This window comes from Hyperolius riggenbachi, chromosome 7 (genome assembly GCF_040937935.1).
Source record: "Hyperolius riggenbachi isolate aHypRig1 chromosome 7, aHypRig1.pri, whole genome shotgun sequence".
Taxonomy (NCBI): Eukaryota; Metazoa; Chordata; class Amphibia; order Anura; family Hyperoliidae; genus Hyperolius; species Hyperolius riggenbachi.
In genome coordinates, this window is record NC_090652.1 from 49,839,050 (window position 1) to 49,853,794 (window position 14,745).

The 14,745-nt window shown below is 44.8% G+C and overlaps 1 protein-coding gene across 1 annotated transcript in view; it reads right to left on the minus strand.

Annotated features, from left to right (window-relative positions):
* Positions 1-5,535, minus strand: part of LOC137524308 (serine protease 27-like) — a 33,072-nt gene extending 27,537 nt beyond the window's left edge. Inside the window, exon 1 of the mRNA XM_068244023.1 lies at positions 5,453-5,535. Within this exon, the coding sequence (XP_068100124.1) occupies positions 5,453-5,498 (46 nt within the window). The 5' untranslated portion in view covers positions 5,499-5,535. The remainder of the gene's footprint in view (positions 1-5,452) is intronic.
* Positions 5,536-14,745: the final 9,210 nt, after the last annotated feature.

Here is a 14,745-nt window from a genome sequence, read left to right on the forward strand (position 1 = left end):
ATCAAACGCCATGCTGCATAATCAGGCCCGGATTTACATCACAGGAGCCTATAGGCACAGATATCCTGCACGCTAGACTTCCCCCTCCATGAAAGTATAAGTGTGCTGGCTGCACCAGCTGTCACTTCTGCCTTAGTTCACTTGCCTGTAGCTACAGGTGCCCCAAAGTATTAGGCAGCTTGAGTTGCCCCCGACTTAAAGGGATACTGTAGGAGGGTCGGGGGAAAATGAGTTGAACTTACCCAGGGCTTCTAATGGTCCCCCGCAGACATCCTGTGTTGGCGCAGCCACTCACCGATGCTCCGGCCCCGCCTCCAGTTCACTTCTGGAATTTCTGACTTTAAAGTCAGAAAACCACTGCGCCTGCGTTGCCATGTCCTCACTCCCGCTGATGTCACCAGGAGTGTACTGCGCAGACACAGACCATACTGGGCCTGCGCTGTGCGCTCTTGGTGACATCAGCGGGATCGAGGACATGGCAACGCAGGCGCAGTGGTTTTCAGACTTTAGAGTCTGAAATTCCAGAAGTGAACCGGAGGCGGGGCCGGAGCATCAGGGAGTGGCTGCGCCAACACAGGATGTCAGCGGGGGACCGTTAGAAGCCCCGGGTAACTTCAACTCATTTTCCGCCGACCCCCCTACAGTATCCCTTTACGGGACTAGTCAGTGGAATGCCAAGACCTGGGTGAGTAACCTCTCATTGACAGTCCGCCTGGGACTGCATAGATAAGGCAGGAGGGAGGCACTTGGGAAGGGGGGTGAGCCTCCTTTCCATCAATTCCAATTTCCATCATGTTCTAAGCGCTTTAGTGGAGCGATACATTTTTAGACTTCCTGATTTCAGTCAGGAAGTGAACTCTTGTACCCGGAAATGAATAAATACAACGTATTGACCTATTTTGCACGATGGTGTAGTGGTTAGCAGGACTGTGGCATAGTGGTTAGCATTCTCGCCTTGCAGCGCTGGGTCCCTGGTTCGAATTCAAGCCAAGTCAATATCTGCAAAGAGTTTGTATGTTCTCCCCGTGTCTGTGTGGGTTTCCTTTGGGCACTCCAGTTTCCCCCCACATCCCAAATAAAAAACAAATAAGTTAATTGGCTTCCCCTTAAATTGTCCCTGGACTCAGGGCTGGATTACCGACCAGGCAAATGAAGCATTAGCTTGGGACCCCAGTAAGAGTCTAAGGGCCCCATCAGCCAACCGAGGAGCCAGCATCTTACCTACTATCAGCCGCTCCCTGCCTCAACTCCTCTCAGCACTCTGCTGACTCAGTAGCAGCATGTGATCCAGCCCAGACGAACGAGTAAGCAAGCAGTGGCCGTTGCTATGGTGATGGGGCCGCATGCCAGCTCTGCTCACTCCAGCCTAGCCTGTGCAGTCAGACATAGACTGATGTCAGCAGCGTGCGTCATGCTGCTGACATCATCAGTCTATGTCTGACTGTACAGGCTGGGCTGGAGAGAGCGGGGCTCGCATGTGGCCACATCACCATAGCAACGGATGCTGCTGGCTCGCTCGTTTGTCTGGGCTGGATCACATGGTGCTGTATCGTCAGCAGAGTGCTGGGAGGAGTTGCAGCACGGGAGGGCTCCAGCCAGGGAGCGGCTGATAGTAGGTAAGATGCTGGCTACTCGGTTAGCTGCATATCGGAGGGGGGGGGGGGGGCCCAATCTGTAAGTCCGCTTAGGGCCCCATTCAGCCTTAAACCAGCTCTGCCTAGAATACAATACATGCACTACATGATACATACATAGACATATGACTATGGTAGGGACTAGATTGCTAGCTCTTCCGAAGGACAGTTAGTGATGAGACAATATACTCTGTACAGCGCTGCGGAAGATGTCAGCGCTATATGTAAATACTAATAATAATAATAACTCTGGGACACTTAACCACTTAAGGACCAGCTGAATTTTCAATGATCTGTGCTGGGTGGGCTCTTCAGCCACCAGCACAGATCAGGTGGCAGGCAGGGCGATCAGACTTCCCCCCTTTTTTTCCCCACTAGGGGGATGTCCTGCTGGGGGGGGTCTGATCGCCGCCGCTGCCTTGTGCCTAGCGGGGGGGGGCTCCTCAAAGCCCCCCTCTGCAGCGCTATTCCCCCCTCTCTCTCCTTCCGTCCCTCCCCTTCTCTCTATGGCCGGTACAGGACGGCGATCCTTGGCCTCTGATTGTGACAGCAGCGCCATAAAATGTAAACACCGGGGATTACTTCCCCGGGTGTTTACATTTAGCCTGCGAGCCGCAATCGAAGGCTCGCAGGCTGTTCACAGAGCTCCCCGCCGTGAACTGACAGGAAACGGTTGTTTCCATAGAAACCCACATGCGACCAGCCGCCGCCTATCGGCGTTGGCTGGTCGTTAAGTGGTTTTAATAAGCTGGCACTGATTACAGACAATAAAACATTGATGTCTCATTCACAGTGCCACATTGCGGAGCTGCATTATAAAGTCTTATAACACAGCTTAACACACTGCAATGATAATCCTATGGGCCGTTTACAGGCGTTATCGTTGTGTTGTGGTAACTCTCTGCTTACAGTGCGTTACCTCTGAACGCAGAGACGTTGCGACTTTAGCGTCACATTATAACGCAACGTCCCACTGTGAATATGCCTTCAACCTACTTTGTAAATGTTTAAATATAAAAGAAAACCCTGTGATATCTAAAAACAAAGTCATTTTTAGGAGTAGGAGGAGTTTCATTGTCTCTGCTCAATGACACCTTAACTGAAGTATGTTAGAGCTCAAATCTATGAACTATTTATTTATTGTATTTATAAAGCGCCAACATATTGGCGCTTTATAAATACAGCTCTTTTCCGCTTTCATAAGCCATTTACTGACAGGAAAGTGTTTTATGGCTGTAATTACTTATCAGTGGGGGTTATGCTATAGTCTGACCCAGTCCCGACCCGGATAGAAACGGTCACTTGCATACCTGAATGTTTAACTCTTTCAGGCAGAGAAAGAAAAAAAAGGAACACAGCACAGTTATTTGTGTGCTTGGAACACTGTACATAGACATGTCTATCTCATCATGTCACACGTCCCCTCGGTCGTCCTTTAAGGGCTCTGCCTCTGACACAGGAGTCCAGAGTTTGAATCTCAGCTCTTCCTCTTCAGTAAGCCAGCACCTATTCGGTAAGGAGACCTTGGGCAAGACTCACTAGCACTGCATGCTTATAGAGTGTGCCCTAGTGGCAGCAGCTCTGGTGTTTTTAGTCCACCAGGAGGAAAGCACAGTATAAACGTTCTATGCCTTGTCTTGTCATAGTCGAGATTTCCCTTCAAGGTCTGGAAAGCATCCAAGCACTATTTTAAATGCATAGAATTTGCCGTAAGTATTTCCTGTGGTGAGGAATTTCACATCTTGAAATGAAATTACAATAAAATTTGCATTCACTTATAATTACAGTGGAGACTTGGATGGCGAGCATAATTAGTTACTGAAGCATGCTTGTAATCCAAATGTCATCTTGTATTAAAGCAAATTTAAAGCAAATTTCCCCATAAGAATTAATGGAAACTTACATGATTCATTCCACGATCCAAAAACGTTTATAGATAAACATTTGATGCAAAGTACTGTCACGTTTAAAGGACAACTGAAGCGAGAGGTATATGGAGGCTGCCACATTTATTATCCTTATAAGCAATACCAGTTGTCTAGCTGTCCTGCTGATCCTCTGTCTCTAATACTTTTAGCCACAGACTCTGAACAAGCATGCAGCAGATCAGGTGATTCTGACATTATTGTCAGATCTGACAAGTTTAGCTGCGTGCTGGTTTCTGGTGTGATTCAGACACTACTGCAGCCAAAGAGACCAGCAGGGCTGCCAGGCAACTGGTATTGTTTAACAGAAAACAAATATGGCAGCCTTACATATTCTTCTCACTTCAGTTGTAAAGTAACCTGCACTTTATTTTTGAAAAGAATTGTGGCTGGTGTGAGGAAGAGGATGAGGGTTATTGAACAGGAGGACTTTTACTATAACTAATGCTAAGTACACACACAATGCAATTTGCCATCTGACAGGAATTGGACGATTGTTTTCCACATGTCCGATCTGAAAGTCTATGGAACTTTCACATCTACTGCGGTCCGTTGTGGTGCACTGGAAGTATCGAATTCGGTGCAACGGCTGCAGCACTGCACTTAAAGGAACACTATCAATTAACATGTTGTTTTTTTTGTTTTTTTTTACCTGGGATTGATAGAGTTCCTGAAGTGTTGGTAAATAATGATGAATACTTTTCACTTGCTTAACTCTTTTGTTTACTGTATCAAATTATTTCACTCTTAACTGACGGCAAGTCTGCTCTACTCTGACAGCAGAGTGAGCCATGAGTTGAGGGGGAATTGCCTCACAGGGCATCTGTTAACCCTGTGTGTGAGAGAAAGCTCTCAGCAGCTTCCTATGCCCTGTGTCTCTGTCTGAAGTGTCTGCAGAGAGTAGAGGAAATGTAACTTGTTATAAACATTTGTGATTGTATGTGACACCACAGCTTTTCATACTTTTTTTTTTTTTGCTTTCAGAGAAAAATACTTTGTAGTCTGATATGCAAAAAAACAATACTGGCTTGTGCATTGAAGCAGACACCCCATTTAATGAATGATTTGTTCCAATAGAGCTAAATTCTACATACAATGAATTAAAACTTTTGCCTCTGATAATAATGAAAAGTAGGAAAATGTTTACACAGCTACTTAGACATTATTTGTACATTGTCATTTTAGAACACCTGGTTTGATTGTGTTCCTTTAATGCACCATGCTTGGGGTAGTGGAAGTCTATTAAACGGCAGAGCACGATGCATCCCGTTGCACATGCACAGACCGACAGGAATCCCAGGGAATCCCAGTGATGTACTTCCTGCCCAGCGTACCCTCCTCCCCATCTCTGGACTGAAGGGTTGGGATAATCACCCCATTTGCCCCTGATCCCGCTCTCTTCTCAGACAAGAGGTGAGAGGATACTCATACATCAATTCAATTCGAGGAACACCACTTCACAATATAAACCAGGTTTCCTAATTTGGAAATCCAAATTATGCTACGCACCACACTTTAGAACCTTGCCTAGTGGAGAGGGTCATGGGGAGGTCACTCACATACTGTTGATGCCACGCTTCAGGAGAATCCAGAGCATTGGAATAACGTGAACCGTGACGTGGACTGCAACCCCATGACTCTGTCCACTAGCTGAGGTACTGTAGTGTGATGTCTGGTGTCATTTAGATTTCCGAGTTTGGAAACCCGGAATCGAACACCAACAGCACAAAAATAATATATTTAAGAAAGCTTTAGATCATTGTTGCAAACACTAGACAACAAAAAAAAATTACATCAATAAGCAAGAAAACTATGCAACATGAGCATTGCTATATGGAATGACCTTGTTTGGCCTACAGCTGAAAAGATTTAGGTTGGTAGTCAGGTACTTACCTCTGTGTGACAGCAGTAGCACAACAAAAAGAAAGAGATTTTGCATTTGGCGGCTGGAGATGTCTATGTGCTTCTGCTGAAGTTTGTATTTTGACTGGTATTCAATATGTGTTAGACATCTTATATATATATATGAGTCAAAGTTGTTGAACGAGTTCCTTCCTCCTCATTAATATCCCGTCACAACACGTCCAACGTAATAAGTGCACTAGGTGACTGATACTCTATTCCGGGGAGGTCAAGGGTGATGACTGCAGGGAGAAGAGCTGCGGAACGTGACCCATAATTCTACATGATGACTCTGAGGTCTCTAAGGTTTTGTGATTGGTCACTAGGGCCTGGTCTTCTCATGGTCAAAAAGTCAAGATGTCACAGTCTAGAAGTTCCAGATTGCTTGCAAAATGAAGAGTAAGTTAGAGTTACCAGAAATGTGAGGATGGGGTAAGCATGTTTCCTGCAGGCTATTTTTAAAAAATAGTTTAGATGCAGGTTTAGTTTTCCCTACTAGTAGCAATTTCTGAGCACCAGAGGTTATTCAGTCAGGGTCAATGAGTAAAACATACGAGACAATCCTCAGTCGCCCGTGCGAGGATTGTTGCCTGCTGGGCTCAGGACTTATTATAATTACATTGTTAGTTTGGTTGAAAAAATGCATCTGTCCATCAAGTCCAACCAGAAGATCTCCTGGGTGATAATTCAGGGCTGAGTGGTGTACACATGAGCAAGAGGAATAAGGTGAACAATGGCCTTGGCCTGAGCTCAGATGAGATGATCCAGGGGGTCCACCATACACATGCTAGATTATCAGCAGAAGTGGCCCGAAAAAGGCAGCCACAACCAAAAATACATCTAGAGTGTGTATGAAGCCTTAACCCAAACACGGTGAATCCAGCGCAGGAGACTTGGGGGCAGCCAGTGCCACCATAGGCCGTAATAGGAATTACGGCTACAGCAGCGCACAGGGAGTAACTTCGACGCCGTCAGAAGACAGAGCTGAAGTTACTTTTTTAACACAATAATTCGGTTTCTAGCAATTGCTGGAAGCCAAATTATTTCATTCCCCACCATCCATGGCGGCCTGGAGGGGGAATAGTATTTAATATGGCCGGGAACTTGTGGAGCAGCAGGATCAGCCCTATACCGGCTGTATCCTGCGCCCAAGTCTCCCGCGCCGATATCTCTTCTACGTGCCTTAACCATCCAATCTGGTGGCTAGATCATCTCCTAAATTAATCTGAAAAGCTTGTTTAGCTATACTAAGTCCAGATGAGTTTTTAAGAGAAAGGGAGCAATTTAATAAGTGCTACCAGGGCCGGGCCGAGGCATAGGCTGGAGAGGCTCCAGCCTCAGGGCGCAGTGTAGGAGGGGGCGCACAATTCATTCAGCTGTCATTCCTAATTGTGTATTAAGCAGAAAGAAATAAGAAAAGGGGATACATAGCAGTGACTGCAAGCCAGATAACTAGATATTAAGGTGTTGGGGAGGTTGTGGGCCCTGGGGTGCCTCTTAGTCTAATAGCAATCAGTGTGTGACAGCTGGGGTGGGAGGGATGGAGGGGCGCACTTTGGTGTCTCAGCCTTAGGTGCTGGAGGACCTTGTCCCTGCTCTGAGTGCTACAACACACTTTGTGGACACCACTCACCCCTCTGCAATATTTTTGATATTTTTCTAGGAAACAGTGCATAATCCCTAGGGCACCGATCCAGCAACAGCAGTCAAAAAGCAAAGCATTGTATCCGCACTTGTATGCAAATTGCAGAAATGTCTTTCTAATAGCTATTCTTAAGTAGAGATGGGCCGAACCTCCGATTTTAGGTTCGCGAACCGGGTTCGCGAACTTCCGCGGAAGGTTCGGTTCGCGTTAAAGTTCGCGAACCGCAATAGACTTCAATGGGGATGCGAACTTTGAAAAAAAAAATAATTATGCTGGCCACAAAAGTGATGGAAAAGATGTTTCAAGGGGTCTAACACCTGGAGGGGGGCATGGCGGAGTGGGATACACGTCAAAAGTCCCCAGGAAAAATCTGGATTTGACGCAAAGCAGCGTTTTAAGGGCAGAAATCATATTGAATGCTAATTGACAGGCCTAAAGTGCTTTAAAACATCTTGCATGTGTATACATCAAACAGGGAGTGTAATTAAGGTACTGCTTCACACTGACACACCAAACTGTTCACTGAACAGAACAGGTATGCAGTGGCGGGTTCACTGAACAGAACAGGTATACAGTGGCGGGTTCACTGAACAGAACAGGTATGCATTGGCGGGTCCACTGAACAGAACAGGTATGCAGTGGCGGGTTCACAGAACAGGTATGCAGTGGTGGGTTCACAGAACAGGTATGCAGTGGCAGGATCACTGAACAGGTATGCAGTGGTGGGTGGGTTCACAGAACAGGTATGCAGTGGCAGGATCACTGAACAGGTATGCAGTGGCAGGATCACTGAACAGGTATGCAGTGGTGGGTGGGTTCACAGAACAGGTATGCAGTGGCAGGATCACTGAACAGGTATGCAGTGGTGGGTGGGTTCACAGAACAGGTATGCAGTGGCAGGATCACTGAACAGGTATGCAGTGGTGGGTGGGTTCACAGAACAGGTATGCAGTGGCAGGATCACTGAACAGGTATGCAGTGGTGGGTGGGTTCACAGAACAGGTATGCAGTGGCAGGATCACTGAACAGGTATGCAGTGGTGGGTGAGTTCACAGAACAGGTATGCAGTGGCAGGATCACTGAACAGGTATGCAGTGGTGGGTGGGTTCACAGAACAGGTATGCAGTGGCAGGATCACTGAACAGGTATGCATCCAGGAAAAGCTAAGCCTAACTAATCTTTCCCTATGAGAGACAGACAGGCTGTCTGTCAGCAGCTCGCCCTACTCTCACCAACGCAGGCAGCACACGAGTGGCCGTAATGGCCGCCGCTGCCTGCCTTATATAAGGGGGGTGGGGCTCCAGGGGCTAGTGTAGCCTAATTGGCTACACTGGGCCTGCTGACTGTGATGTAGAGGGTCAAAGTTGACCCTCATAGTGCATTGTGGGGCGAACCGAACTTCCGGAAACGTTCGCCTGCGGGAGGCGAACGCGAACCACCGAAGTTCCCCGGGAACCGTTCGCCGGCGAACCGTTCGGCCCATCTCTATTCTTAAGCACCACCCAGGTCCTGAACCTGTCAGCCAAGTCTGCCAAGGGTTGACTGTATTGCCTTTTATGCCCTATAATAACAACATTTCTATAATTTGGACTCAAGTGTGGATTCTAATTTTCGTAATTTGATTCTACAAACTCCTCTTTAAAACAGGTTTTTGTTACTTCAAATAAATAAAAAATTGTTCTATGACTTGCAGCACACCTTTCCTTCCTCTGGATCCTCTCGGTTGTGCCGCTAACCCTTCAGAAAGATCTGTGACTGGAGCTCCAGACATGGGCTACTGCCAGGGGCGTAACAATAGACCCTGCAAGGGATGCAGCTGTAGGGGGGCCCAGAAGCCACAAGGGCTTCGTTCAGAGAGGCTGACAATGCAGGGCAAGGAGAGAAAAAAAGTTCTGCTCTCTGCACAATTGTTCTAATGACTGCATCTGCTCAGCCAGTGATAACGAATCATACAAAGTGTTGAAGGCGAAGACTTGTAGACAGTCCCTATTAAGTGTGCAGGAGAAAGGGGCCCTATCTAAAGTTTTGCAGGGGGGCCCAGTGATTTCTAGTTACGCCTCTGGCTACTGCACATGCGTGCCTACTTGACTGCACTCCCATTGCTGGGAGCATTCTGCATATGTGCTATACAATTCTTTTGAGAACCGGGCGAGCGGAGAACGCTTAAGGTAGCCATACATGTAGCAATGATGGGCAGATTCGACCAAGAGACAAATCTCTCTCTGATCAAATCTGTCAGCTGGCCATACACCGCAGGTCGAAACCCGATTAATTTCATGCAGAAATCAATCCAGAATCAGCCTTGTGACGCCGCATCCGATCACCTCGCCGCCCCGACCCTTTCCCCCTAATATTAAGTGTGCATGTAATACATAACCTGTCCACAACCTGCTTGTCCCTGCTGGCTCTGGATGCACTCTGTTCTTCATATACGTGTGCCACGTGGTTGCCTAGTAACGTGGCTGCATGTATGAAGTGTGACATACGCACGCCCTTACTAGGCAACCACGTGAGGTGCACGTGTATGTAGAGCGTAGTGCAGAATGAGCCAGCGGGGACAAGCGGACAGGTAATGTATAACCTACACTGGGCACCAGGGGGACACTTAACAATAGGGGTGGCAGCGCCAGGGGTTTTGTCACGTTCGTCATCATCCCAAAATTGCACACTGTTACTGCCATGCCCTCGATCGAGCAAGTAAACCCAACATCTTGCAGGATGTGCGATCGACTTATGCAACCAATTTCATCCTGAAATTGGTTGCATTGTCAGTCAGGCATGCACTTGGCAGCACCTATTTTCATACGATTCAATTACGGTATAATAATCGAATCGGATGGTCGATGTATGGCTACCTTTACTAATAGGAGTGGAACCTTACTAGGAGTGGAGATCGGGTACAACATTGGAAATAAAAGTGTCCCATCTATTGTCTGTGAGTTACACTTTTCAATAACCTTCAGAGTTGGGCGAGATGCCAGAGGTAGTTGTTGTCAGAGACATCTACGCAACACAAGGCTTGTCAAGTTCCTTGAAGCATGAGATCATCGTGATTTCTGAAGGTTCACAGCAGTTAAAATGTATGCCAATCGCTCTCATTTTTTGGGTAATTAGAAGAACTGAAATTCTTTAGAGGAATGTTATCTAGGTTTCCAGGTCAGATGCATCTGGAAAAACCTGTCATCTTAGGCTTAGGCTACCCAGACACGTGAGCAGGTGAAATCCTTAATGGATTATAAGTAGCAGAAGAAATATTTAGATGGCATGTTCTAAAGCCCGTAGATGGCAAAAGCTCCACAGTCGAGCTCTTTCCTACCAGTAACCAACCAGTGCACCAAGACACAAACTCGCATGTGACTACCACCACAAAAAAAGAAGGCATCAGATACTATTTGTAAAATGAAGCTCATGCATGTTTATTAAATACAATCAAAAGTTGAAACTAATGTCCATTCACATTGTGGGTCTCCGTACACAGGACCCTTTTACATGAAATCAAGCACAATGCACATTAGCTGTGCCTATTAGATAGGTAACCTGCCCACTCTCCAACCCGACCAGTTTCACCCTTTCATCATTGTCAGAGGTAATGGAGAGTGAGCTATAGCACTGGGCAATATATAGTAATATACTTGCAGGTCATAATCTGTTATTACTGTGCATCCCCGTTTCTATCTACAGGTCCAATTTCCTGTAATTATTTAAAGTATTGGGTGCTGCTCATCGGTTGGGCCAACTCATGCCCCAGCAGCCCCAGTTCCCTGCAAAGCATTATGGGGATTGTAGTATCAAGTGTAGGCCTCAGCATTAGACACTGTTCATTGGCCGAGTGTTGTCAGCTGACTCTCACCCCAGCAAAATCACTAAGCCTCAATGTCTAATGGAACATGTACTCCATTGCACCGGCATAGTCACAGCCTGTTGCCATGAAAATAATGCATACATGTGCAATACTTCTCATTGCAGATCAGTTGGGATCAGTAACGTGTTAAGCTGGGAATGGATTTTGCAAATGTAAAAAATGCTTTGGATGTAGAACATGCAATAAAGGTCCAAAGAAAATATAAATTATTCAAGGTCAATGTGACAAGAGTAGCAGGAAAAAAAGGTGCCGGCGACTAGTGGATGAAAAGGGCGCCACTATAGTATAGACTTTAATGCAATTATCGTTAATACGGCGAAAGAAAACATTAAAAAGGGCACCCAATAAATATCATTAACAACATTAGAACACAACAGTTTTTTTTATCAAAGATATTATTGTTTCTTTGTGTAAAAAGGTGTTTCTACAGAGAGAGGGGTTAGGGTTAGGCACCACCAGGGGGAGTGGTTAGGGTTAGGCACCACCCAGGAAGCGGTTCGTTTTAGGCAACACCAGGGGGAGGGGGAGGGTTAGGCACCAATGGGGGGGTGGATAGTTTTAGGCACCACCAGGGGGAGTGGTTAGGGTATCGGCACCACTGGGGGCATGGTTAGGGTTAGGCGCCACCAGGGGAGTGGTTAGTTTTAGGCACCACAAGGGGAGGGTTCTGTGTGAGAATAGGGTTGGATTAAGCTGTATTGTTGAATTACGTAATCATTTTTAACATTAATATCTTTTCGTTATTATCTCTCGTCTGTTTTTAAAACAGTATTTCTCGCTAACCAGGTTCAACAATGATGTTTATCGTTATTAAGATTTCGTTATCCACCGGCGCCATTTCGTTATCCAGCCGGGCCCTTTTTTCATGCACGCGTGACAGGGGTATGGGATTAAAAACTTTTTTAATGGCATCAACACTTTTTTGATATGTCTACTGGAATGCCCACGTGGGCTCCAGTGTATGGCCGAAACTGAACACAACAATTTAAAAAAAACTTTGTATGAACATGTATCCAATATAACAAAGGGAGATGTGGACCTCTCTGTGACTATTCATTAGTAATAGAGACATAAGAAGGGTCCTAGTTTATTGAACCACTGCATAACTGATCAACTAAAACCTAACTGGGGAGGACATAATAAGGTACGAGAATTATTTAAGCTAGAAACTAGGGGGGGGGGGGGTTTATACTCTAAACACTATTTTCCTACGTGGACTGAACATTGAATTTAGCCTAAACCAGGGCCGGATTTCTGTAGGGGCCACAAAGGCCAGGTCCTTGGGCAGCAACTGGCCAATGGGGCTGCTGGACACTAAAGATGGATTGCTGGATGAGGAAGAAGGAGCTGCAAATGGAATAGAGGGGTTGAAAATAAGAAGTAACATATGGAAATAGGGAGTTGGTGCCCAAGAGATCTGCATATAACTGAAGGATGCTGCTGTAGATTAATATTACAGAGGGCGGCTCAAAAAAGTTGGCCTAGTGGTGGAAAAAGTATAAATCTGGCCTTGGCCTAAACTTTTTATTGAATACTCTCAGCACACTGTATAACTCTAATCCTAACTTTATTGGCATCAAACAGGTAGAATGAACTTTGGCCACTAAATGACAGCAAAGGATTAGGATTGTACTGTGTACTGCACAATAGGTAAGAGACAAGTTAATTTCCCTTTTTATTTGACTTATGATTATAGATTCTGATTGGCAATTATTGTACTTGAATTGATGAATTCTAATCTTCAAGTTTTTATGTGTACATGCTTTTATGTTCTTATATTTATAATTATGAATTTCTATTGTACTTATTAGTTTTTTTTCGGGTGAAACGCTGCACACATTACAATTATTTTATGGTGAATGCTCCCCACATTACGTTATTTTCTAGTGAAACATTGCTGCATTACAATTATTTTACGGAGAAACACTGCCCCATTACGATTATTTTCTGGTGAAACATTGCCGCATTATGATTATTTTATGGTAAAACATTGCTGTATTACGATTATCTTCCGGTGAAACATTGCCCCATAATAATTATTTTATGGTGAAACATTGCTGCATTACGATTATTTTCTGTTGAAACATAGTCGCATTATTATTATTTTCTGGTGAAACATTGCTGCAATACAATCATGTTATGGTGAAACATTGCCGCATTATGATTATTTTCTGGTAAAACATTGCTGCATTACGTTATTTTCTGGTGAAACGTAGTCGCATTATTATTATTTTCTGGTGAAACATTGCTGCAATACAATCATGTTATGGTGAAACATTGCCGTATTACGTTATTTTCTGGTGAAACATAGTCGCATTATTATTATTTTCTGGTGAAACATTGCTGCAATACAATCATTTTCTGGTGAAACATTGCTGCATTACAATTATCTTCTGGTGAAACACTGTCGCATTATGATTATTTTATGGTGAAACATTGCTGCATTACTATTATTTTATGGTGAAACATTGCTCCATTATGATTATTTTATGGTGGAACACTGCCCCATTACGACTATTTTCTGGTGAAACATTGCCGCATTACAATTTTTTTAATGGAGGGGGGAGAAAGCAACGGGGGGGGGGGGGCACAGGTTTTCTCGCCTGGAGTGAATGGCTAGAGGCGCCCCTGCATGCCTGCTCCACACTGCACAGGCACAAGCGCCGTCTCTCATGCACTCGCATGTGCGCAGTACAGAGCCGCCCATCTTTGGGAACCCGAGTGCTCTTGAAGACTTCGGAAGCCTCCAGTGGTGGGAAGTTTGAACTGGGGATCCGGCGCTGGAACACGGGGACCGTGAGAAGAACGGGAAGGCTTCAAAGGACTTAAATCCTTCCCTCTCCTTAGGTGAGTATTTGTTTGTTATTTTTATTTTAACATCAGATTCTCTTTAAGCAGCAGAGTTCCCCAGATATCAAAAATTGAATCGTCTCTGTTCACCTCAGATATATAAATTAAAGTGGACCTGAACTCCTCTCTGCTCTAAAAGATAAACAAGCATAATAACCCTTAAACAAAACAAACATTTCTGTGTTACAGCTAAAACAAATCCTAAAATAAATCTGCACAGTTTCTACTTCCTGTTTTATGGAAGCAGATATATTATTTATAGCCTGTACTTTCAAATGGGCTTATCTGCTTATCTGCCATAGGCAGTCATGTGACACAGGGGAGAGATCAAATTACAACTAGTGATTAGACACAGATGAGGGAGAATTACACAGGCTAAACTCTTTAAATACATAAAGGGTGCATTTCTGTTCTGTTTTCCTTGTGTTCTGTGAAAGAGTTCAGATCCACTTTAGGTAGACACGTGCCTGCAGATAAAATAATCACATTATTATTACATGTCTACAGACAAAACATTCATACCGTCGTCACTTGTCTCCAGATAAAAGAATCAATTCATGTATTGTATTTACATGCCTTCAGATAAAATCATCGAGAATTCCTATTATCAGATTAAATAATCAAGTAGTTACATGCCACCAGATTAAAAAAAAAAATCAAGCAGTCACACGTCTCCAGATAAAAGAATCAAGTAGTTACATGCCTCCAGATAAAATAAATCATGTATCCACGTGCCTCAAGATAAAAGAATCATGCATCCATGTCGTGCCTCCAGATAAAAGAATCATGTACCATGTGCCTCCAGATAACAGAATCATGTAGCCATGTGCCTCCAGATAACAGAATCATGTATCAATGTGGCTCAAGATAAAATAATCATGTACCATGTGCCTCAAGATAACAGAATCATGTACCATGTGCCTCCAG